Raw genomic sequence first — 24529 nt, forward strand, 5'->3', positions numbered from 1 at the left:
ACTTATTGATCGTTTCTTCTGGGTCCTTGTGACCCACCTCCTTTCTGTTATATTTTTCAGCGATTGGTTCTGAATTGTAGTTATAACATAGTTGCATTTTTGCTTGGGGTGACAATTATATTTAGATCATCTCTAGCTATGTTATACTTTGTTGTGCTTTTGTTTATTCATTATATTCTTACTGTGTCCTGCACAGGTGCTTTGCACGACAATATGGACTACAGAGCCAGAGAACGTGTTTGGCTCGGACAAATGGAACAGGTGTTTGGTGATGGCGCTGCTGGTGTTCAGCGGGCGGGTGACTACCTATTGGATGAGAAATGTGCCTCAGTTCAGAGTCTACTTGTTAAGCGCACTAAACTCTGGTGGAACCGGGCTTTTTTAGAAAAATATGTGTCGCGCTCTATGATCCCTAGAGGTCTTAGAGTGCGAGTCACTCCTGCTTACCCAGTCGATGATAGTACATTCATCAGTGAGTGGGAGGAGGCGTGTAGCAGCTGTTCGAATACCTTGATGCAGTTACTCATTAGGATGAATACTAAATCAATTGAGGATATTGATAAACTGATTGATGTGGCACAGGCTGACCTTCGCGCCATCTGTACGGAGGATAGGATTCAGTCTTTTGAACTCAATCTTGAGAAAAGTTTGGATCAGACGCTGAAGAAGATTCATGAAAATCAAACTAATAAATTCAACAGGGACATTAAAGACTATCAGCTTAAAACTGTCTATCGTTGGGCTAAAAAAACATCACAATTACAGATAAAGAATCGAGCTGGTTCCTTTTCATCAATTTCTTCAGCTGGCGAGACTTCTGATGCCTCTATATCCTCTATAGTTACCCGCTCTGGGATGGGATATAAAAGACCTCGCAAACATAATTATCATCCATATAAGCGTCAGGGTGGTCGGTCCCCTGATAAAGGACAGAGTGATAATAAGGTAATCAATTTGAGTGAGCATACATTAACTACATCTGATTTAGCTTTACTCAATAGAGGCCTCTCCTTTTCTCCGTCAGCAGGTTTAGATACCTTTACGATTATAAAGGACTTACATATCTTTGCTCGTTCCTTATTATTAAAAAGATACTTCTTTGACGATAATCTGTATGCCCTTTTTCCCTCAGACGAAGAGCAAGTAGCCTTGAGGATACTGGAGGAGCTATCGGATGAACATAAATCCACGGAGGGAGGTAGGATACCCCCATCTATCAGACCTCGCTCCAGGAGTTTCCCCCCCCCTGTCCAATTGCAATGCTATCGATCTGTTTGTGCAGGTAGTCACCAATGACTTTATGGAAATTCCTCAGCACATCCAGGGGGATAACCTAACTAGGGAGGAGAGGCAGCGCCTTCGCCATCTTCAGCAGCTTCCAGGTGTGGTAATCAAACCGGCGGACAAGGGGGGTAATATTGTTATTTGGCCTATTGCCATGTATGAACGCGAAGCATTCCATCAGCTGAGAAATTCGGTTTGTTACAAGAAGCTTACATTTAACCCCTTGTCCGCCTTTTGTGTCCAGTTGTCCACTATTCTGTTAGCTGCTGTCGATGGTGAAATTATTACGAAAGAGCTGGCTGCAGCATTAACTGTTAAAGAACCGACCATTCCTACATTTTATCTCCTCCCTAAGGTACATAAGAACATCAAGGTTCCCCCTGAACGTCCAATTGTGTCAGGGCGGGGGAACTTCCTGGAGAATATCAATAAATGGATAGATTCCATACTTCAGCCTTTGGTGGTGGGTCTCCCCTCCTTCCTTAAGGACACGACGCAGCTGCTTAGGATGGTGGATGGTCTTTCTTTGGACTCTGACACCCTCCTTGTTACAGCTGACGTCGAGTCCTTATATACAAGCATCCGTCATTGTGACGGTTTACGTGCGGTTAAATTTTTTTTAGATACATCCGATTACTCCCCCGGTTTCAAAGCCCTAGTACTAGAGGTGTTAGAATTTACTCTCACCCACAATTTTTTTACTTTTAAGGGGTCCCTCTACCTGCAGCTCCAGGGCACTGCTATGGGGGCGGCTTTTGCCCCCTCCTATGCAAATTTGTTCCTGGGGCTGTGGGAGAGGGACCTCTTCCTGTCAGATGGTTGTTCGTCGTCGGTGTGCTGCGTCCTATCCTGGGCGCGGTACATCGACGACGTCTTCCTTATCTGGCAGGGTTCTTCTTCAGCTCTTGACCTTTTCTTTAAGGCGGTTAATAATAATGATCTGAACATACGCCTTACGGTCAATTATCATCCTGACAAAGTTGAGTTTCTAGATGTTATGCTCCGGAAGGATGTTGGCGGGTACGTCAGTACTAATATATACCGAAAACCCACATCTACAAATATGCTGCTCCACGCCTCCTCCTCACATCCTGCTCACATGATTCGCGCCGTACCTGTGGGACAATTTTTACGTCTCCGGCGTATATGTTCGACGCAGCAACTTTTTGAGGCCGAGGCAGATAAATTAAAGCAACGATTTATCGAGAGAGGGTATAGTCGTAGGGCTGTTAAAAGGGCTTATCATAAAGCTAAGTGGTCAGAGAGGAATTCACTATTATACCAAACGAAAAAGGGCACAAATGACTCTGGTGTGGTAAGGTTTATTACCAATTTTAATACCCAATCAGAGTCAGTACGTGCAGCTCTTAAAAGAGCGTGGCCTATACTGATGACTGATAATACCATCGCTAAGATTCTTCCTAATAAGCCCGCCATCACCTTTCGACGTGCTAGAAACCTGCGAGATCGTCTTACTCGTAGCCATTATAATGGCGGTTCTCCCAGAACGTTTTTGGATGACTTTCCGGCTAGGAGGGGCTGTAGGCCCTGTGGTCGCTGTGTTGCCTGTATAAATGTGGATCGTAGTGACTCATTTGTTGATTCATCGGGGTGTAAGACCTATAAAATCGAGAAGTCCATCACCTGTGAGTCTAGGAATGTTATCTATTATGCCACGTGTCCGTGCTCCCTGATTTACGTAGGTCTTACCACACGCCAACTTAAGGTACGGGTCAGGGAGCACGTGCGTGGCATTCAGGCGGCCAGCGACCAGGTGGATATAGCCCTTCTCAAAACTATACCAAGGCATTTTAAAACACATCATAGCTGTAATAGTAAGGAGTTACGTGTTAAGGGCATTGATATTATTGACCTGGGTATTCGGGGTGGCAATATTTCTCAACGTCTGGCCCAGCTTGAGTCTCGCTGGATATGGACTTTGGGCACGGTTTATCCACGGGGGCTCAATGAGGCGCTTAATTTCTCATCCTTTTTGTGATCACCGTCCACTTTTTACATCTTTGCGGGATACTGCTGCGGCTTTTATGTATTTTTTGTTTTTATATGTTATTAATTTTTACATTTTGTTTTTGACTAGGTGTTGTTGGTTATGTTTACATCGTTTTTTCTGCACTTTGAGGAGGAGTGGATACATTTACCTTTCAAGACTCCATGTAATGTTTCACCGGATTGGTAGCTTCCATTATGGAGCGACACTAAGGGCTGCCGGTTGATTCCCTTGAAGCTATCTCCAAGTTTAAGGACTTTTTGGACTACTCCGGTTTAATAATTTACACGTTGACTTGCGTGTTATTATTATATAACAAGATATTGCACAATTATCCATACTCCATGTGTATTTTCACTTATGTGTTTCTGTATATATGTACCGTATTGCGTTCTTGTATTTGTTCATTGTTTTTATTTGGGTACCTCTTTCCCTTTTTCATCATGGTGGTATCGGTCCTCGATATCATTCTGCGCATGCGCGCGTGCGCTGCTTGTTTTATTGGCGTCTGCGCTGTACACGCTTTTTTCCATTCTGCTGCGGCGGTGTATTGCCTTTTTGCGCACGCGTATCCATGTCTCTGTGCCTGGTTGGCGCCTGCGCCGTGTGTGTTGGTGGCGCGGCTGCTAGGCTTGCTATTGTCTTCCTGGCTGCGGGCTAGTATCGCTATTCTGCGCATGCGCGTTTGTGTTCCCCTGCCAGGTTGGTGTCAGCGCTGTGTGTTCGTCCGTCGCCGGTCTTCACAGGGCCCTGTGATTGACTGGCGGTCGGCGATCTGCGGCGCGTGCACTGCCTGGTAGGTTCGGGCTGATTTCTCCGTCTTTTATGTATTTATCTTTTGTATTGGGGGATATATATCATGGTTACCAGGGTTACGATATGTTACTTCCGGGTCTGTCCCGGGTACTTCCGGTACCGATTGGTATTTAATCACACATCTAGTTGTCCACCTTATTCCCCCTGAGGAAGGTGTGATAGCCGAAACGTGCGTTGGGGAGGGAGCACGGTCCCTGTGCACATCCTACCCGGTGCTCTATTTAGAGGTAATGATATACATATGCATTTGATATAGATCTGACACCGTGGATCATTGGTTCTCTTTGTGATATATATTATCTGTTATTGGGTATGGTTGATCATATGGGGGTCATCCACATCTCATCACATTTGATTAAGGATGGTTTCCTATATATTGAACATGTGATGTATGAGGTTATTGTACCCCTGATCCCATATACCGGTATAGGTATGGATGTGTCTGGTTCCTTGCGCCCCTAATATGTTTTTATGTCTTGGTGGTGTCCTAGTACACCTGGTGGCACTTTTCATCTACTCTGTTCTTCATATTATATGTATTTGTACATTTGTATTTTTTTGTATATGTTATATTAATAAAGTTGTTTATTTTTATGACTTGGACTTATTGATCGTTTCTTCTGGGTCCTTGTGACCCACCTCCTTTCTGTTATATTTTTCAGCGATTGGTTCTGAATTGTAGTTATAACATAGTTGCATTTTTGCTTGGGGTGACAATTATATTTAGATCATCTCTAGCTATGTTATACTTTGTTGTGCTTTTGTTTATTGATTCAGAACAATGTAATAGCTGACACTACACTTATGTCCTTGTAACATCTCAAAGGTACAAACAACTTCTCATATCCTCCGCTGACTGAGTTTGAGTCAAATTTCCTGAAATTTGCGGCTTCACATAAATTTTAAGATTTTCACATTCCAATCGCAGTACGCAAAAAAATAAAAATCTTGCCCAACACCTTTTCCACACTGCAGAAGCATTAGAGAGCAAGTTAATGTAATTTTGTGTTTCTGTGTGGGCCTCCCATATTGTCCTGCAGCTGTGACATCTAGCGGATTATCATATCTTGTATAGTCAGTATCTGGGCCATCACAGATCAGCGGTTCACAACGGAGCACAGTTTGTACGACAGTATTTTCCATCTCCAGAGTCACTGGGTAAGTCTCTCTTCTGTAGAGTTTAAGCTCTTATGGTCAACGGGGTTCTCTCTCCATCTCTTATCTTCAGTGGGTTTCTCCATCTCCTGTGGCGTGTAATCTCTTATGGTTAGCAGGTCCTGTCAAGTGTAAGCTGTTATGCACAGCAGGGTACTCTTTTTCTCTTATGTAGTGTGAAACTCTTATTGTTAGCGGGGTCCTCTCTCTTTCCTGTAGAATGTAAGCGCTTATGCCTAGCGGGGTCCTCTTTCTCTTCTGTAGTGTGTAAGCTCTTATGGTCAGTGGGGTCCTCTCTCTTTCCTGTAGAATGTAAGCTCTTATGGTCAGTGGGGTCCTCTCTCTTTCCTGTAGAGTGTAAGCTCGTATGGTCAGTGGGGTCCTCTCTCTTTCCTGTAGAATGTAAGTGCTTATGACCAGCGGGGTCCTCTCTCTTTCTCTTTTGTAGAGTGTAAGCTCTTATGGTCAGTGGGGTCCTCTCTTTCTCTTTTGTAGTGTGTAAGCTCTTATAGTCAGTGGGGTCCTCTCTTTCTCTTTTGTAGAGTGTAACCTCTTATAGTCAGTGGGGTCCTATCTTTCTCTTTTGTAGTGTGTAAGCTCTTATAGTCAGTGGGGTCCTCTCTTTCTCTTTTGTAGTGTGTAAGCTCTTATAGTCAGTGGGGTCCTATCTTTCTCTTTTGTAGTGTGTAAGCTCTTATAGTCAGTGGGGTCCTCTCTCTTTCTCTTTTGTAGTGTGTAAGCTCTTATGGTCAGTGGGTTCCTCTCTCTCTCTCTCCTGTATAATGTAAGCTCTTATAGTCAGTGGGGTCCTCGCTCTCCTGTATAATGTAAGCTCTTATAGTCAGTGGGGTCCTCTCTCTCTCTCCTGTAGAATGTAAGCTCGTATGGTCAGTGGGGTCCTCTCTCTTTCCTGTAGAATGTAAGCGCTTATGGTCAGTGGGGTCCTCTCTTTCCTGTAGAGTGTAAGTTTGTATGGTCAGTGGGGTCCTCTCTCTCGTGTATAATGAAAGCGCTTATGATCAGGGGGTTCTCTCTCTTTACTGTAGAATGTAAGGTCGTATAGTCATTGAGGTCCTCTCTCCTGTAAAATGTAAGCTCTTAAGGTCAGTGGAGTCCTCTCTCTCTCCTGTAGAATGTAAGCTCTTAAGGTCAGTGGGGTCCTCTCTCCTGTAGAGTGTAAGCTCTTAAGGTCAGTGGAGTCCTCTCTCTCCTGTAGAATGTAAACCCTTATGGTCAGCGGGGTCCTCTCTCCTGTAGAATGTAAGCTCTTAAGGTCAGTGGGGTCCTCTCTCTCCTGTAGAATGTAAGCTCTTATGGTCAGTGGGGTCCTCTTTCTCTCCTGTAGAATGTAAGCTCTTTTGGTCAGTGGGGTCCTCTCTCCTGTAGAATGTAAGCTCTTAAGGTCAGTGGGGTCCTCTCTCTCCTGTAGAATGTAAGCTCTTATGGTCAGTGGGGTCCTCTTTCTCTCCTGTAGAATGTAAGCTCTTTTGGTCAGTGGGGTCCTCTCTCTCCTGTGAAGTGTAAGCTCTTATGGTCAGTGGGGTCCTCTCCCTCCTGTAGAATGTAAGCTTTTTTAAGGTCAGTGGAGTCCTCTCCTGTAGAATGTAAGCCCTTATGGTCAGCGGGGTCCTCTCTCCCTCTCTCCTGTAGAATGTAAGCTCTTATGGTCAGTGGGGTCCTCTTTCTCTCCTGTAGAATGTAAGCTCTTATGGTCAGTGGGGTCCTCTCTCTCCTGTGAAGTGTAAGCTCTTATGGTCAGTGGGGTCCTCTCCCTCCTGTAGAATGTAAGCTTTTTTAAGGTCAGTGGAGTCCTCTCTCTCCTGTAGAATGTAAGCTCTTAAGGTCAGTGAGGTCCTCTCTCTCCTGTATAATGTAAGCGCTTATGGTCAGTTAATTCCTCTCTCTCTCCTGTAGAGTGTAAGCTCTTTTGGTCAGTGGGGTCCACTCTCTCGCCTCTCCCCATGTGTACTTTCCAAATATTTACAATCTTTCCAGTATTGTGATTCACTTAAATTTATTCACTGTGAATCAATTTTTTGGGGGAAAATTCAGTAAGTCAGTGAATTCGAATTTTAAAAGATCCGCTCATGTCTACCTAAAACTTCAATTTGCCGATCTGTCTTATCAAAGCTTTCTGTACGAGGTCGCTGTCTCTCCAGTCACTGCTGTGCAGGTTCTAACATGTTACTTTGGTTCAGTTGTGACTACGGGGCAGGAAACAATGGCTGCCTTACTAATGAGTGCACGGCAGTCACAACTCAACCATTGTAACAAACCTGGACAGCAGTGACTGGAGAGACAACGACCTCGTACAGAAAATGCTGACAAGACATATTGAGAGTGCATGTGATCCAATTCCTTTGGATAGACGAGTGACAGGATTATGTCCCTGAAAGAAGCCCTGTAAGGACAAAGATTCACAAAACCTTTTTGACAGATGACAAATTCCATTGAAAAGCCAGAATATTATGTTGAAAATGATGTTTTTGTCTTTTTCTGAAAATCAGTTAAAATAAAATCTCTAACTAAAGTGCACAAGATTTTTGACCCGCCTTCGTAGTTTAAGGGGTCCTTTAAAGTGGGTGCTTGGGCATATTCCAATATAGGAGAATAGAAAGTGAACTATGGACCCCTGCATAGGCAACCACTCATTGAACAGAGGAGGACATGTTATGTAAATAACAGCTGGTCAGCGGGGGTCCTGGGAGCTGGACCCCACCAATCTGATATTGATGACCCTTTCTAAAAATAGGTCATCAATAGCATGTGCCCAGACAATCCCTATAAATATATATCCCAGTAAGACCCCATTCACATTCTATTTTGCTACATTTAGTACATTTAATGCATACACCAAAAAAAGCATACACATTAAGTATTTTGTATATATCGATCCATTGATGACACAGAGGTTAAACGAGGGCTTTTTGGAAGTCACAAAAGATAGAACATGCGCACAAGTCGTTTTGACTTTGCTGAGCATTCTGTTCATTCTTATTTTTATTTTTTTTTAGCGCTTATTCAAGTGGGTTCTAGGTGAACTCCGATTGAGAAACGATGGTTCGTGCAAATACCCTTAACCTTTAATTAGACCCCAAACAAGTTTGCTTTCGTCATATGTCAGCAAGTATGGAAAGTCGGTAACCGTCAGTTTCGGTAGCTTCCTAGCTCAGGAATCCCCCGACACCCCCCTACCTCCTCAGTGCATCCCGAAATGCGGCATCCACTACATGTGCCACAGCGAGGTGCGAGCATCTAATAGTGTATTTTTGCGTGACTAACTGAGGCTAAGCTTTACTTAGAAGACTATTGGATTTTTACTAATAATGGACACACAAATATAAACCGTATGTAGGATAAAGATAAACTGGATTCATTCTGGAGGTAATTTCATGTTCATGCTCAATTGTCTGGTACATAGTCTTATGTCACTCATAGAAGTTCATGCATCCAATTGCATACAGACGTATTTTCCTCTCTAATTCATTTGCCATTGATGAAAAGTGTGTATGCCAATGTGAATGAGGCATCACGCTTGGTCCTACTCTAATTCTTTATTTGCCCCTATTTGGTAGGGATTACATCAGTCCCAGTCGTACGTCATGGCTATAATTTGGCATCGCGACTGCTGTGGCGGTGATCACACCCATGTGCCTGCGCCATCTTGTAGCAGGGGACATTGCGGCGGCATCTTGGTCGCTGCGACCCCCTGTATCTACAATCGTTGTGATTGACTGTTTAATTCTGTCACAACCTGGCTTCATGGAGATATACCAATGGACTGTCAGCTTCCTAAGCTTGGTGAAACCGGGTGTATGTGTCCAAATCTGCGCTGCTGATAAAGATGGATGGCAGACGATACTCTTCAAATCCTTATTTAAAAACAGGTTACACAGTCAATGTGTTTTGAGGTCAGGCAGGACCTCTTCCTCAGGTCTAAACCTTCCTGAATGTTTTTTTTTGGGAGGTATTTTCCGTTATATAGACCTCTCAAAGTCACTTCAAATGTGAGGTGGTCCCTAAAAAAAGGGTTTTGTAAATTTTGTGGGGAAAATGAGAAATTGCTGGTCAAATTTTAACCCATATAACTTTCTCACAAAAATAAATTTTGGTTTCAAAAATTGTGCTGACGTAAAGTAGACATGTGGGAAATGTTATTTATAACCATTTTGTGTGACATAACTCTCTGATTTAAGGGCATAAGAATTCAAAGATTAAAAATTGCACAATTTTCCACATTTTCATATTTTTTTTTTTTACAAATAATCGTGAGGTACAATATATCACGAAAAAACAGTTTCAGAATTGGGGATTCGTTAGAGCATTCCAAAATTATTACCTCATAAAGTGACTGGTCAGAATTGTAAAATTTGGCTTGTCGCGAAGGTGAAATCAGCCTTAGGGGGTAAAGTGGTTAAAGATGTAAAAAAAACAAAAAAAGGTTGAAATCACCCCCATTTTGCTCCATTAAAAATAAAGCAATTAAAAAAAATATAAAATACACATGTTTGGTATCACTGCATTCAGAAATGTCCGATCTATCAGAATATAAAGTAAATTAGTCCAAATCAGTAAACGGCATAACGAGAATAAAAATGCGAGAATTAGTTTTTTGCCCGCTACCACGGGGCAATCAAAACATTGTATCTACCTCAAAATGGTATCAATAAAAATATCAGCTCAGATCCCAAAAAATAAGCCCTCACTTAGCCCGAGATCCGAAAAAATGAAAATGATACAGGTCTCGGAAAATGGCGTCATAAGCAAAATTTGTTTTTCTTACAAATTTCGAAAAAAAAATTTCCACTACTTAAATAAAAAAAAATTAAAACAAATCTATAAAATGTTTGGTATCTGTGTACTCGTACTGACCTGGGAAATCATATTTTCATGTCCGTTTTAGCATTTAGTGAACATGGTAAATAAATAAGAAAAACACTTTTGGAATTGCACTTTTTTTTGCAGTTTCGCCACACTTCGAATTTATTTCCCATTTGACAGTACACTATATGGTAAAATCAATGGTGTCATTCAAAAGAACAACTTGTCCTGCAAAACACAAGACCTCATACGGCCATATTGAAGGAAAAATAAAAAAAGTTATAGCTCTTAGAAGGTGAGGAAAAAACGAAAGCGCAAAAGCGGAAAGGTAAAATATTAGATAACTTCACAGCTTGTTTTACTGTTCATCCTGTACATGAAACTAAAGATGGGATGAGATAAGAAAGTGATCAATGTAAATTATGAATAACCTCATCTATGGGGCTGGTATTTAAGATTATTAAACAATCTCAATAAAAATCCATTTGAGAAACAAACAAAAAAAAAATCAAAATTTGTTAAATGAGGTGTTTTTTACACTCAAAATGATCTATGAGAAACAAATATTACACATAGATGTCGGTTTGGGAAATCTATTTCTTCACTGCCCCATATCTATGTAATAGTGCTATAATTATAGTTCACCACCTTTGTAACTGATAACTATTTGGACTGGTCTTATTTATTACTGGAACGACAATTATTAATATTAATGATGGTGAAATCTTTGGAAGCTTATGATCAGTTTTCCTTGATGAATGATGCAATCTTATTCCTTTTTCCCACATTGCAACATATCTAAAAAACACTATGGAGCAATATGTTATATCTTAAATATGTCTACTGATGTCTCTTCTTGCCAAATTGTTCTTAATACGAACTTTTAACCTAGATGTGAAAGTTGTTCCAAGTCCCAATGAAATGCTACACATGCATTTAGAATGCTTGGCATTAAAGAACTAAGATCATCTATCTAACTACAAGTATAACAAATGGAAAGAAAGGAGACTAAATGGCAAACCAGCACCTGTACTCCAGCTATACAGCCATTAGGTAGCCTGACGAAGAACTTCAAATTTACCTTTGCAAGCAAAAGCATAATGAAGAAAGATTTTAACATTTAGAAGAAGTCACACGAGTATTACATCATAGTTTTTATAATCAGAGCTCATGTAATAGTCCCTACATGGAGTGTAAGATTGCACGATATATTAGAATTCAAGCCAGTTCAACAGATCCAACCTATGGCGTCTGTAAATGCCTTTTTCTTTATATGTAGGTATAAAATGTAAATGAAGAGTGTGCTTAAATTGTATTATATGGGATGCTATGTGTAAGGAAACGGAGTCTAAAGATGACTACACATGAGATATTTATCTGCAGACCATTGCAGAATGAGAGCCGCAGACCTCTTAGCAGATCTCACCAAGTGTAGCTTGGTCTATAGAAGAAATGCGTCACCAGTACGATCGGCTTAAGTCTATAACTACATCACATCATATTCAGCTCTCGGGGTCCAAAACGTTAAGGAAATATCAAAACTTTAGACGTAAGACTTTACATTTTTTTTAAAAAATTGCACACAAGAAATAGAAACGTGTCCTTACCTTAACATTTCCACCATCATTGGCAAATGCGTGAAGAAGGTGCAAAAATCCCACCAGAATGCCCCAAACACAGGTCATATTGGTGCGCAGTTAAGCCTTGGATGATAATGTACAGCTGCAGGAGTCTATTATAATGCACATGGTGTTAAAAAGTCTCATAAAAATCAATAATAAAACAGGCACCAGTAATTGTACGAAATGCTAATTAGTGGCTGATAATGGAGCGGCTCCTGGATGAACCTTGTAGATTTGTGCAAGTTCCTTTCTTTGGAAACATTATGAATGGAGATAAATAACTAAACTTTTTCTAAAAGTTTTTTTTTTCAGAAGTTTTCTACTACGACATTATTAGATTCATAAGAGGCTTCATCGTGGTCTTGGTAATTCAGAGCTGAAAGAAGGGAAGGAGCAGCAATCCAAACTCTGTATTGAAACTTTCTTCACAGCGTCCAAGGAGGCATGTGTGTTAAATCTGATGCAGGGCTTGGCAGTAAAGGCAGACAAACCCTGGCTCCTTTCCCATTCAGAGACTTCGCATATCACAATAGCCAATAGCCTTTCTCCTAAATGACATCCTGCTGATGCCTATTATATCAGACCAAGATACCCGAAATAGAGATCCCTGGATGAGTGAGCCGCGCACAATGACTCAGACTGGCAGTTTCCAATTATTTTTTATTTTTATTATTTTTACACACCGGTAAAGGGATTATAAGGATATAAACGTGTAACAACTGAAATATAAAAATATATACATGTATAGTTCTGAAAAAATAATAAGTTAGGACCATGGCGTGGAGGTGGGAAGCAGCGATTCTAGGAAGACAGTCCGTCCAGGTGTCAAGTGGGCCACCAGCAAGCCACCATTTCTTGGCTAAAGATTTTAGATAAAACTCAAAGAAGTTTTCCAGGAATCACAACATAATGAAGTTGTCTACCTTGCCCAGTGGCATTACATCGATCACAAACTAGTCAAGTTTTACTTTAAAGAGTCACACCAAATTTTTTTTTCATCTGCTTATACGGTATATTTCAGTACTGGATTTTATTAAAGAATAATGTAGAGGTTTTATGTGTATGTTGGGTATACCCGTCTTAGTTTATCTGCCATGTTGGGGTTGTCTGACATTTTTATTCCTCTCTCCCCCTTGATATGTTTCCTCTAAGGTAGATTACATTTCTCAGAATGCCAGAGTCTCTTCACATTGCCCTACACATAAAACTGCTGTCAGCTGATGCGTATAGCCGAGTCTTGGTGTATCTGTCCGGGACGCTCCTAGAGACCTCGCTTATTTCCTGAGGAGTTGGAAAATCTCCTGGATAGGGAGCCCTTTCTACTCTACTCAAGGAGGTGTCCACTACTAGGAAAACCCCTTCTTGATCTAAATGTTTGGCCCCGATCAAATAAAAAAAAGCTTATACTCTCCTCCTGTGCTGGCGCCGTTCCAGTGCTGTCGAGACTTGTGGTTTTGGGGCTCTCATATGGTTGTATGACACGTGGTGCCCAACGCGTAATCAGCGCTGGCGTCACTGTCTCCGCCTTTTATACATTTTGAACAAGGCTGAAGCGGATCTCCGACTTCCTCTTCATGTTCAAAGCGTACTAAGGCAGGTCAGTGACGCCAGCGCTGATTGGGCGCAGGGCACCACGTGTCATACAACTGTGCCTGAGCCCCGGGAAAGTGAGTGCCGACACCACTGGAACAGAGCAATTATGGGAAGGGAGTAGAAGCTTTTTTATTTTATGGGGGGTCAAACATTTAGATCAAGAAGGGGTTATCCAAGCTATGGTGGCGCAAGGAGCCACCTGTATCCTGAACCACCACTTAGTGCTCATGTAGATGACAGTATTATGTGTCCCAGTGTGTACCGGCAAAATATCAGATTGCACTCGGGTCAATGTTATTCTATGGGGCAGTGCACATGTCTGATTTTTCACTCGGACAGGGCCGGTTGGCGATGGGGAAAAACACAGCATGCCTGAGTTTGAGCTGATATTCGAATCACACTCGACCATGCAAGTCAATGAATGTGTGGGAAACCTCAGACTGCACTCGGATGACATCTGATTTCCAAGGACTGACAGAACTGAGAAAATTGATGCGGAGAAGATGCAGAAAAAAAATTCTCTGAGAAAACATACTCTCGTGTGACCTTAGCCTCACTCTGGAGACAATGGTTTCTGATAATTACTTTGGAATGGTATAGAACTATGTGGTTTTTGTAGACCGACAAAGTCAGTGTGTTACATTCTGCAGAGGTGTAGATGAAAGAAGTCATCATAATGGGCTGGGCCGAATGGAGAGGAAAAAGGAAAGTGAATGACTACAATCAGAAAGACCATCACCGATTAATTACTATATTAATCTGCACATTATACACATATATGGTCTACTGAGCACCTGTGTATAACTCATATCTAGTCTGCCAATAGATCATCATTGTATGGTGGTAATATAAGTGTTAATTTCAGTAACATCTACTACATTAACTGTACTCAGAGAATTGTCACTGGTATCTATGATATTACATAGAACTGTAGAAAATGGGGAGCGTAACATTAATTTTGGTTACTGTTGCTTATATTTTAGCGGTGAGGAAGGGGCGTGCATATGGGTGTGGTCTGAAAGTGGGGCATGGCCTGAAAATAGGGGCGTGACTTGCCTCCTAAACTGAAGGCGGTTCTGAAATGTTGGCGGGTATGGTGATACTATGCATCTATATCGCCAACTCTATTACGGATTTCTTATATAAAAGCAGAAATAATGGTCCTGATTTAGGAAAATGACAAAGTAAAAAACACAGTGCAAAAAATTCTGGAGTGCTTCTTTAATGCTGGATAACCTGGAATCCACAATTTGGGCTATTTTTGGGGTTTTCTATGTACAGACAAAGCTACCAGAGTAAAATATGCAACACCAATATAAAGGGATAGAAAAATACAGACACCTGCTTGTAACACTTCAATTCCTTGGTCAAAACATATATAAGAAATATATATTCACATCTCTGTAGATCATGGAACACCCATTTTCATTTTCAGGTTTTTGATAAAATGGGAATGGTGCTTATCATTGAGAGAGAGGTGGTCTCTAGAATCTCCTGCAATCAGGTATCGCTGGGGGTTTGCAGACCCTCCATAGGGAAAGACGACTTTTGCAGGAACCTTCTGCTCTGGCTCATAGATAGGTCTTGTATAGAGCAACCTATAAAAGTTGTTAAGTGTTAGAAATTAATGTTTTTGGCTTTACAAATAATCTCGGAACAGACTGAAATCAGTTTGTCTTCCCTTTTGTGAAGGGGACAGGTCTTGTTGAGGTGCTCTGGGGACCCCCCGCTAATGGCTCCTAGGAACCCTGGTTAGTTTAAGGGATTATTGTTTTATTACCAGGAATGTATAACAATTCCATTTGTTCTCGCCTGGTCTCTTCAACATTTACATATTCTGGCATCACACAATATACTATTATTAAGACTAACAAAAACCCTGAATCCAAAACATTATTAGATTTTAACAGAATTCTTCGAAAATTCTACATAATCTTCTCCATTTATCTGTTTCCAATCTTAGATTTCCATGTTTTGGCATTTTCAAATCCATTTTTGTAAAAGTGGTAGTCCTCAATGGTCTTGGAAATTTCCTCTCTTGTGTTCATCACGAATGGTCCTTAAAAAAATAAATTACATTCAGAAAATTGTTGAAACATTATTTAAGGGGAATCTGTCACCTGGTTTTTGTCAACTAATCTGAGAGCAGCATAACGGAGACACAGAGACACTGATTCCAACGATGTGTCACTTGCTGGGCAAACTTACTGTACTTTTGATAAAATCACTATTTTATCAGCTGGATATTATAAGTAGAGGACTAGTAAACCTGCTGCCGTGTAGTCCTCTATGCTCATGAGCTCTGTATAACCCCGCCCCCACAACTGATTGGCAGCTTTCTGTGTACACGGTGCATAATCCGTGGTGTGGGCGGGGTTATGCTTAGCTCAGCATTCAGAGAATTAGCAGCAGATAAAACAGGGATTTTAGCAAAACTACAGCAAGCATCCCAGTAACTGACACGTCTCTGGAGTCAGGATCTTTGCCGCTACATTATATTGCTCTGGTAGGGTAGCAAAAACCTGGTGTCAGACGCGTTTTAAGAACAGTAAAGGCATGGCATTTACAGGGGTACCACTCACCCCCAGACTATTCCCAAAGCTATAGGTGTGAGATTAGCTATGTGTGAACCAGCTGATGCTTCCTATTGGATTTATCAGTGGCTTTCTACTCTCGAAGACCCTTGTAATCTGGACTTTCGGCTATTTAGATCACAATGAGCGATGCATTTCACTGGGATGCGCCATCATTTTCTGATATTGGATCTGCACTGCTTACACTTTAGTGTCACCATGTTGAAGTTTCCTGCATATCTGGGGGTGGGGAGCAGTGATGAGCTTTGAAGGAGCTGTAGTGCTAGACAAGAGCTGATACTTCATTTTGAGGACTGCCATATAAACTATAGAGGCATTATTGAAAATCACATGTGCATGAATTGGTCCCCTTATTCTAGACATAGGAAAATAAAATGGTTATTCTGATATTGATTAGGTATCCTAGATTAGTGAGGGTGGGAAGTGTGGAACCTCCAACAGATATTGATAAACTGTCCCTATGTATATATTAGATGGCTGTCATCTCAGCCGGCTCTCCCATACACAAGAGTGATCATTCATCCCATGGCTCTGTGTTCTCTATGAGAAAGCTGCTGCCAGACATCTGTGGCAGCGCCTTACTTCTGGGAGGATATAAAGATCGGCAGTCAAAAATCGTACATGCCAGGTCCTTAACTCCTCCGAAAATCAATTGTTCTGGGTCACCATACATCTTATAATGTTAGACAAACTCCTCAATATTGGCGGGTTCAGCTGACATTAGCCTAATATGCATGGGGGCCTTAAGGCTAGGTCTTGATTATCATAAGCCTGCAAACCCCATTTAATCTCTTCTCGGTCATAAGTCCTAGAAATCTTGTCAGTGGCTTAAACAAGGCACAAATTTGGTTGCCCAGACTTGGAATTCAAGCCTACAGTTACTCTATGTGACTGCAGACTTGTGAATCTTCACAGCGCTGTCAGGATTCACCGGTAACGGCGTCAGGAATTGCATAAATGTGGTCACATGCTGACTAGACCTGTGTGGCCTCACTCAATACAAGTGAATGGAGCAAGGTCGGACACATCTAGGCAGAATGTGGCCAGAAGAATGCAAATTGCAAACTTGCTGTCACATGACTGCTCGCTCCCGGCATCGATGAAGCTTAACAGCATGCACTGTGTGCACTGTGAGGATTCACAAGTCTGCAGTCACACAGAGTGATTGCACACTTAAAGCGGTTGTCCGGTATTAAGCTATATGTCTATGGCATATATCATACAGGATATTCTGAGCTAAAAACATCCATCAGCGAGAGGCTTGTTAGAAACAATGGCATACTGGCATGTATGTTATTTTCTGACAAATCTAAGTAAGATATCAGACAGCAGAACACTGGAGAACCTCTTTAGTTCTAAAATACTTCATAGATATTACACTATATAAAGGCCATAGCCCAGTGCTCTCCATAGGTTAGTAGGCATCAGTACTGTATGTACGAGATGTACATATGTATCCTACCCTACTGTCTGATGTCTTTAGGAGAATAATCCTTCAATGGTCCTAAACAGAACAACATGGCAAACAGATGTCCAAGTCTGTGGTTAAGACGTTCATTACTAGATTAGTATTAATAGGGCAATAACAAAATCTCTAGGGGATGCCAGCGCTGTGATCTTGGTCATCTCCAGGTCAAATTTCCAAAAAAAAAAAAAAAAAAAATCCCTGAGAAGGGAATTCAAAATGTAAAACAGCACTGAACCAATCTCAGTAGGCAAAAAAAGATGTAAGGATCCTATAATGGCAGATCCCGCAGTTTGTAGCTCAGAACATGCAGGTCTGAAAAATAATTTAAATTAAAAATATGTTCTGATGTGACATTAACAAACCACGGCGCACATAATAAATAAAATGGATTTTATTAACCACATTATCCAATAATTGAAAATGTTAATTTGTCCACCAACTGTTTTTGGTATGCAGCTGCAGAACAACCAGGAAATCCACAAGATCAAAAGAATGAATATTCTGACCCAAATTACAAAAATAGAGAGGGTGCAATTTTATTTTTAATTATGCAGATAGAAGCAAATTTTTGCACCATGTATGAAGGAAGTCCAGGTGCAGAAGTGCAAGTAATGTGCTACACATTTATTTTCACATAGGTAGTGGAAGCTACATTCACCAAAATGCGTACACTCATTACGAACACCATTCTTTTAGAGTTGAGCAAAAACAGTTACAGGACCCTGGTTCAGCGGCCACAATGGTAGTCCCTTGACACCAGACCCCTGTCAACCTCCTATGGCATTTTCGATGCCTTCTCTGATTAGCAGGATTGATGTGACATCATACATGCACCACTTTAGCGTCGGTGTTCTTGTGTGCCTCCGTTCCCTCCCTCCAGCAAGGACGACAACTTGCCGCCCTGGCCACTCATCCATGTCTCCTTCCTCCACGCTCCAGGGTCTGTGCATGTCTGGCAAATCTCCTGACAGTGCGATTAGACAGTGCACATGCTCCTAAAGTGTCCCCAGCCAAGAACTGGGAGACCCTTACTACGTAAGGCACTTCCATCTGTTGGGAGATGTCTGAGCAACATTTGTGCAAAGTTAGTTTATTCTTGGCTGCCTGCTGTTAGGTTTCCTTTCTTGCTTTCTCTACTCACCCTGCTTTATTTAACTGTTGTGAATTCTGTGGCTGAATTCACTCCTGTGGTCACAAGTGGTACTGCAGCTTCTGAGCTTCCTCCCTCAGGTGTTCTGGTGAGCTCGTTAACTGCTTCATTACTTAACTCCGCCTGATGCTGCTATCCTTGCTCCTTGTCAATGTTTCAGTGTTGGATCTGAGCTTCTCCTGATTGTTCCTGTGACCTGCTGCTCTGTATAGCTAAGTGCTTTTTGCTTTTTTGTTGCTTTTTTTCTGTCCAGCTTGTCTTTTGTTTTGCTGGAAGCTCTGAGACGCAAAGGGTGTACCGCCGTGCCGTTAGTTCGGCACGGTGGTTTTTTTTTGCCCCCTTTGCGTGGTTTTGCTTTAGGGTTTTTTGTAGACTGCAAAGTTCGCTTTACTGTCCTCGCTCTGTCCTAGAATATCGGGCCCCACTTTGCTGAATCTATTTCATCCCTACGTTTTGTCTTTTCATCTTACTCACAGTCATTATATGTGGGGGGCTGCCTTTTCCTTTGGGGAATTTCTCTGGGGCAAGTCAGGCCTATTTTTCTATCTTCAGGCTAGCTACTTTCTTAGGCTGTGCCGAGTTGCCTAGGTAGTTGTTAGGCGCAATCCACAGCCGCTTTTAGTTGTGTTTAGGATAGGATCAGGTGTGCAGTCTACAGAGTTTCCACGTCTCAGAGCTCGTTCTTGTATTTTTTGGTATTTGTCAGATCACTGTGTGCGCTCTGATCGCTAAGCACACTGTGTTTCTGGATTGCCTTCATAACACCTGTCATTAGCAAACATAACAGTACAAGGAGCCAAACTAATGATTCTCAATAGAGGGAAAGAAAAAGTTCTGACATCATTTTTTTTTTTTTTCTGCTCTGTGTTCACTTTTTTTTTTTTTTTCCCCCTAGACATTTGGGTGATTCTGGACACAGGTGTGGACATGGATATTCAGGGTCTGTGCTCTTCAATGGATAATCTCGTTATAAATGTACAAAAAATTCAAGATACTATTGATCAGAAATCTATGTTAGAACCAAGAATTCCTATTCCTGATTTGTTTTTTGGAGATAGAACTAAGTTTCTAAGTTTCAAAAATAATTGTAAGCTATTTCTGGCCTTGAAACCTCATTCTTCTGGTAATCCTATTCAACAGGTTTTGATTATTATTTCTTTTTTGCGCGGCGACCCTCAAGACTGGGCATTTTCTCTTGCGCCAGGAGACCCTGCATTGAGTAGTGTCGATGCGTTTTTCCTGGCGCTCGGATTGCTGTACGATGAGCCTAATTCAGTGGATCAGGCTGAGAAAAATTTGCTGGCTTTGTGCCAGGGTCAGGATGATATAGAAGTATATTGTCAGAAATTTAGGAAATGGTCAGTACTCACTCAGTGGAATGAATCTGCGCTGGCAGCTTTGTTCAGAAAGGGTCTCTCTGAGGCTCTTAAGGATGTCATGGTGGGATTTCCTATGCCTGCTGGTTTGAATGAGTCTTTGTCTTTGGCCATTCAGATCGGTCGACGCTTGCGCGAGCGTAAATCTGTGCACCATTTGGCGGTACTGCCTGAGGTTAAACCTGAGCCTATGCAGTGCGATAGGACTATGACTAGAGTTGAACGGCAGGAATACAGACGTCTGAATGGTCTGTGTTTCTACTGTGGTGATTCCACTCATGCTATTTCTGATTGTCCTAAGCGCACTAAGCGGTCCGCTAGGTCTGCCGTCATTGGTACTGTACAGTCCAAATTCCTTCTGTCCATTACCTTGATATGCTCTTTGTCGTCGTTTTCTGTCATGGCGTTTGTGGATTCGGGCGCTGCCCTGAATCTGATGGATTTGGATTATGCTAAACGTTGTGGGTTTTTCTTGGAGCTTTTGCGGTGTCCTATTCCATTGAGAGGAATTGATGCTACACCTTTGGCCAAGAATAAACCTCAATACTGGGCCCAGCTGACCATGTGCATGGCTCCTGCACATCAGGAAGTTATTCGCTTTCTGGTGTTGCATAATCTGCATGATGTGGTCGTGTTGGGGTTGCCATGGCTACAAACCCATAATCCAGTATTGGATTGGAATTCCATGTCGGTATCCAGCTGGGGTTGTCAGGGGGTACATGGTGATGTTCCATTTTTGTCGATTTCGTCATCCACCCCTTCTGAGGTCCCAGAGTTCTTGTCTGATTATCAGGATGTATTTGAAGAGCCCAAGTCCGATGCTCTACCTCCGCATAGGGATTGTGATTGTGCTATCAATTTGATTCCTGGTAGTAAATTCCCTAAAGGTCGATTATTTAATTTATCCGTGCCCGAACACGCCGCTATGCGCAGTTATGTGAAGGAATCCCTGGAGAAGGGACATATTCGCCCATCGTCATCACCACTGGGAGCAGGGTTCTTCTTTGTAGCCAAGAAGGATGGTTCGCTGAGACCGTGTATTGATTACCGCCTTCTTAATAAGATCACTGTTAAATTTCAGTATCCCTTGCCATTGTTATCTGACTTGTTTGCTCGGATTAAGGGGGCTAGTTGGTTCACTAAGATAGATCTTCGTGGTGCGTATAATCTGGTGAGAATCAGGCAAGGAGATGAATGGAAAACTGCATTCAATACGCCCGAGGGTCATTTTGAGTATCTAGTGATGCCGTTCGGACTTGCCAATGCTCCATCTGTGTTTCAGTCTTTTATACATGACATCTTCCGTGAGTATCTGGATAAATTCCTGATTGTTTACTTGGATGACATTTTGATCTTCTCAGATGATTGGGAGTCTCATGTGAAGCAGGTCAGAATGGTTTTTCAGGTCCTGCGTGCTAACTCTTTGTTTGTGAAGGGATCAAAGTGTCTCTTCGGTGTGCAGAAAGTTTCATTTTTGGGGTTCATCTTTACCCCTTCTACTATCGAGATGGATCCAGTTAAGGTCCAAGCCATCCAGGATTGGATTCAGCCGACATCTCTGAAAAGTCTGCAAAAGTTCCTGGGCTTTGCTAATTTTTATCGTCGCTTCATCTGTAATTTTTCTAGCATTGCCAAACCATTGACCGATTTGACCAAGAAGGGTGCTGATTTGGTTAATTGGTCTTCTGCTGCTGTGGAAGCTTTTCAGGAGTTGAAGCGTCGTTTTTGTTCTGCCCCTGTGTTGTGTCAGCCAGATGTTTCTCTTCCGTTCCAGGTCGAGGTTGATGCTTCTGAGATTGGAGCAGGGGCGGTTTTGTCACAGAGAGGTTCTGATTGCTCAGTGATGAAACCATGTGCTTTCTTTTCCAGGAAGTTTTCGCCCGCTGAGCGTAATTATGATGTGGGCAATCGAGAGTTGCTGGCCATGAAGTGGGCATTCGAGGAGTGGCGTCATTGGCTTGAAGGAGCTAAGCATCGCGTGGTGGTATTGACTGATCATAAGAACTTGACTTATCTCGAGTCTGCCAAGCGCTTGAATCCTAGACAGGCCCGTTGGTCGTTATTTTTTGCCCGCTTCGACTTTGTGATTTCGTACCTTCCGGGCTCTAAAAATGTGAAGGCGGATGCTCTGTCTAAGAGTTTTGTGCCCGACTCTCCGGGTTTATCTGAGCCAGCGGGTATCCTCAAGGAAGGAGTCATTGTGTCTGCCATCTCCCCTGATTTGCGGCGGGTGCTGCAAAAATTTCAGGCGAATAAACCTGATCGTTGTCCAGCAGAGAAACTGTTCGTCCCTGATAGGTGGACTAATAAACTTATCTCTGAACTTCATTGTTCGGTGTTGGCTGGTCATCCTGGAATCTTTGGTACCAGAGAGTTAGTGGCTAGATCCTTCTGGTGGCCATCTCTGTCACGGGATGTACGTACTTTTGTGCAGTCCTGTGGGATTTGTGCTAGGGCTAAGCCCTGCTGTTCTCGTGCCAGTGGGTTGCTTTTGCCCTTGCCGGTCCCAAAGAGGCCTTGGACACATATTTCGATGGATTTCATTTCTGACCTTCCCGTTTCTCAAAAGATGTCAGTCATTTGGGTGGTCTCTGATCGCTTTTCTAAAATGGTCCATCTGGTGCCCTTGGCTAAATTGCCTTCCTCCTCTGATTTGGTACCTTTGTTCTTTCAGCATGTGGTTCGGTTGCATGGCATTCCTGAGAATATTGTTTCTGACAGAGGTTCCCAGTTTGTTTCAAGGTTTTGGCGAGCCTTTTGTGGTAGAATGGGCATTGACCTATCCTTTTCCTCGGCTTTCCATCCTCAGACTAATGGCCAGACCGAACGAACCAATCAGACCTTGGAAACATATCTGAGATGTTTTGTTTCTGCAGACCAGGATGACTGGGTGTCCTTTTTGCCGTTGGCTGAGTTCGCCCTTAATAATCGGGCCAGCTCGGCTACCTTGGTTTCTCCATTTTTTTGCAATTCTGGGTTCCATCCTCGTTTCTCTTCAGGACAGGTTGAGTCTTCGGACTGTCCTGGTGTGGATTCTGTGGTGGATAGGTTGCAGCAGATCTGGACTCAGGTAGTGGACAATTTGATCTTGTCCCAGGAGAAAGCTCAACTTTTCGCTAATCGCAGACGCCGTGTGGGTCCCCGACTTCGTGTTGGGGATCTGGTTTGGTTATCTTCTCGTCATATTCCTATGAAGGTTTCCTCTCCTAAATTTAAACCTCGTTTTATTGGTCCGTATAGGATTTCTGAGGTTCTCAATCCTGTGTCTTTTCGTTTGACCCTCCCAGACTCCTTTTCCATACATAATGTATTCCATAGGTCGTTGTTGCGGAGATACGTGGCACCTATGGTTCCATCTGTTGAGCCTCCTGCCCCGGTTTTGGTGGAGGGGGAATTGGAGTATATTGTGGAGAAGATTTTGGATTCTCGTGTTTCTAGACGGAAACTCCAGTATCTGGTTAAATGGAAGGGTTATGCTCAGGAAGATAATTCCTGGGTTTTTGCCTCTGATGTTCATGCTTCCGATCTTGTTCGTGCCTTTCATGCGGCTCATCCTGGTCGGCCTGGGGGCTCTGGTGAGGGTTCGGTGACCCCTCCTCAAGGGGGGGGTACTGTTGTGAATTCTGTGGCTGAATTCACTCCTGTGGTCACAAGTGGTACTGCAGCTTCTGAGCTTCCTCCCTCAGGTGTTCTGGTGAGCTCGTTAACTGCTTCATTACTTAACTCCGCCTGATGCTGCTATCCTTGCTCCTTGTCAATGTTTCAGTGTTGGATCTGAGCTTCTCCTGATTGTTCCTGTGACCTGCTGCTCTGTATAGCTAAGTGCTTTTTGCTTTTTTGTTGCTTTTTTTCTGTCCAGCTTGTCTTTTGTTTTGCTGGAAGCTCTGAGACGCAAAGGGTGTACCGCCGTGCCGTTAGTTCGGCACGGTGGTTTTTTTTTGCCCCCTTTGCGTGGTTTTGCTTTAGGGTTTTTTGTAGACTGCAAAGTTCGCTTTACTGTCCTCGCTCTGTCCTAGAATATCGGGCCCCACTTTGCTGAATCTATTTCATCCCTACGTTTTGTCTTTTCATCTTACTCACAGTCATTATATGTGGGGGGCTGCCTTTTCCTTTGGGGAATTTCTCTGGGGCAAGTCAGGCCTATTTTTCTATCTTCAGGCTAGCTAGTTTCTTAGGCTGTGCCGAGTTGCCTAGGTAGTTGTTAGGCGCAATCCACAGCCGCTTTTAGTTGTGTTTAGGATAGGATCAGGTGTGCAGTCTACAGAGTTTCCACGTCTCAGAGCTCGTTCTTGTATTTTTGGGTATTTGTCAGATCACTGTGTGCGCTCTGATCGCTAAGCACACTGTGTTTCTGGATTGCCTTCATAACACCTGTCATTAGCAAACATAACATTTAACCTGGAGCCCGCTGCACAGTCTGAACATGTACCGGTGGCTGCCCTGTCTGCTATCCAGAAACTCCACAATCTGAAACTGTACCAGTGGCAATTCTACCCTGCCTGGAACACACAATCCCAACCAGCATCTCTGATCCTTGGGGTCAGCTGCTACTGCTCCGACACTGCACTGGAGTAGCACCTGGCACCTTTTGCTGCACAAGCCTGACCTCACCATCAGAGGCTCCAGTGAATACCAGGTAGCT

The 24529-nt window shown here is 42.7% G+C and overlaps 2 protein-coding genes across 4 annotated transcripts in view; both read right to left on the reverse strand.

Annotated features, from left to right (window-relative positions):
• The window catches only part of VEGFD (vascular endothelial growth factor D), a 109937-nt gene extending 97781 nt beyond the window's left edge, over positions 1 to 12156 (reverse strand). Inside the window, exon 1 of the mRNA XM_069761048.1 lies at positions 11692 to 12156. Coding sequence (XP_069617149.1) covers positions 11692 to 11769 — 78 coding nt within the window. The 5' untranslated portion in view covers positions 11770 to 12156. The remainder of the gene's footprint in view (positions 1 to 11691) is intronic.
• Positions 12157 to 12349: 193 nt separating this feature from the next.
• The window catches only part of PIR (pirin), a 78576-nt gene continuing 66396 nt past the window's right edge, over positions 12350 to 24529 (reverse strand). For all 3 annotated transcript variants that reach the window (XM_069761049.1, XM_069761052.1, XM_069761050.1), the window contains exon 10: positions 12350 to 15358. In XM_069761049.1, coding sequence (XP_069617150.1) covers positions 15243 to 15358 — 116 coding nt within the window. In that variant the 3' untranslated portion in view covers positions 12350 to 15242. The remainder of the gene's footprint in view (positions 15359 to 24529) is intronic.

Source organism: Ranitomeya imitator, chromosome 3 (genome assembly GCF_032444005.1).
Source record: "Ranitomeya imitator isolate aRanImi1 chromosome 3, aRanImi1.pri, whole genome shotgun sequence".
Lineage (NCBI taxonomy): Eukaryota > Metazoa > Chordata > Amphibia > Anura > Dendrobatidae > Ranitomeya > Ranitomeya imitator.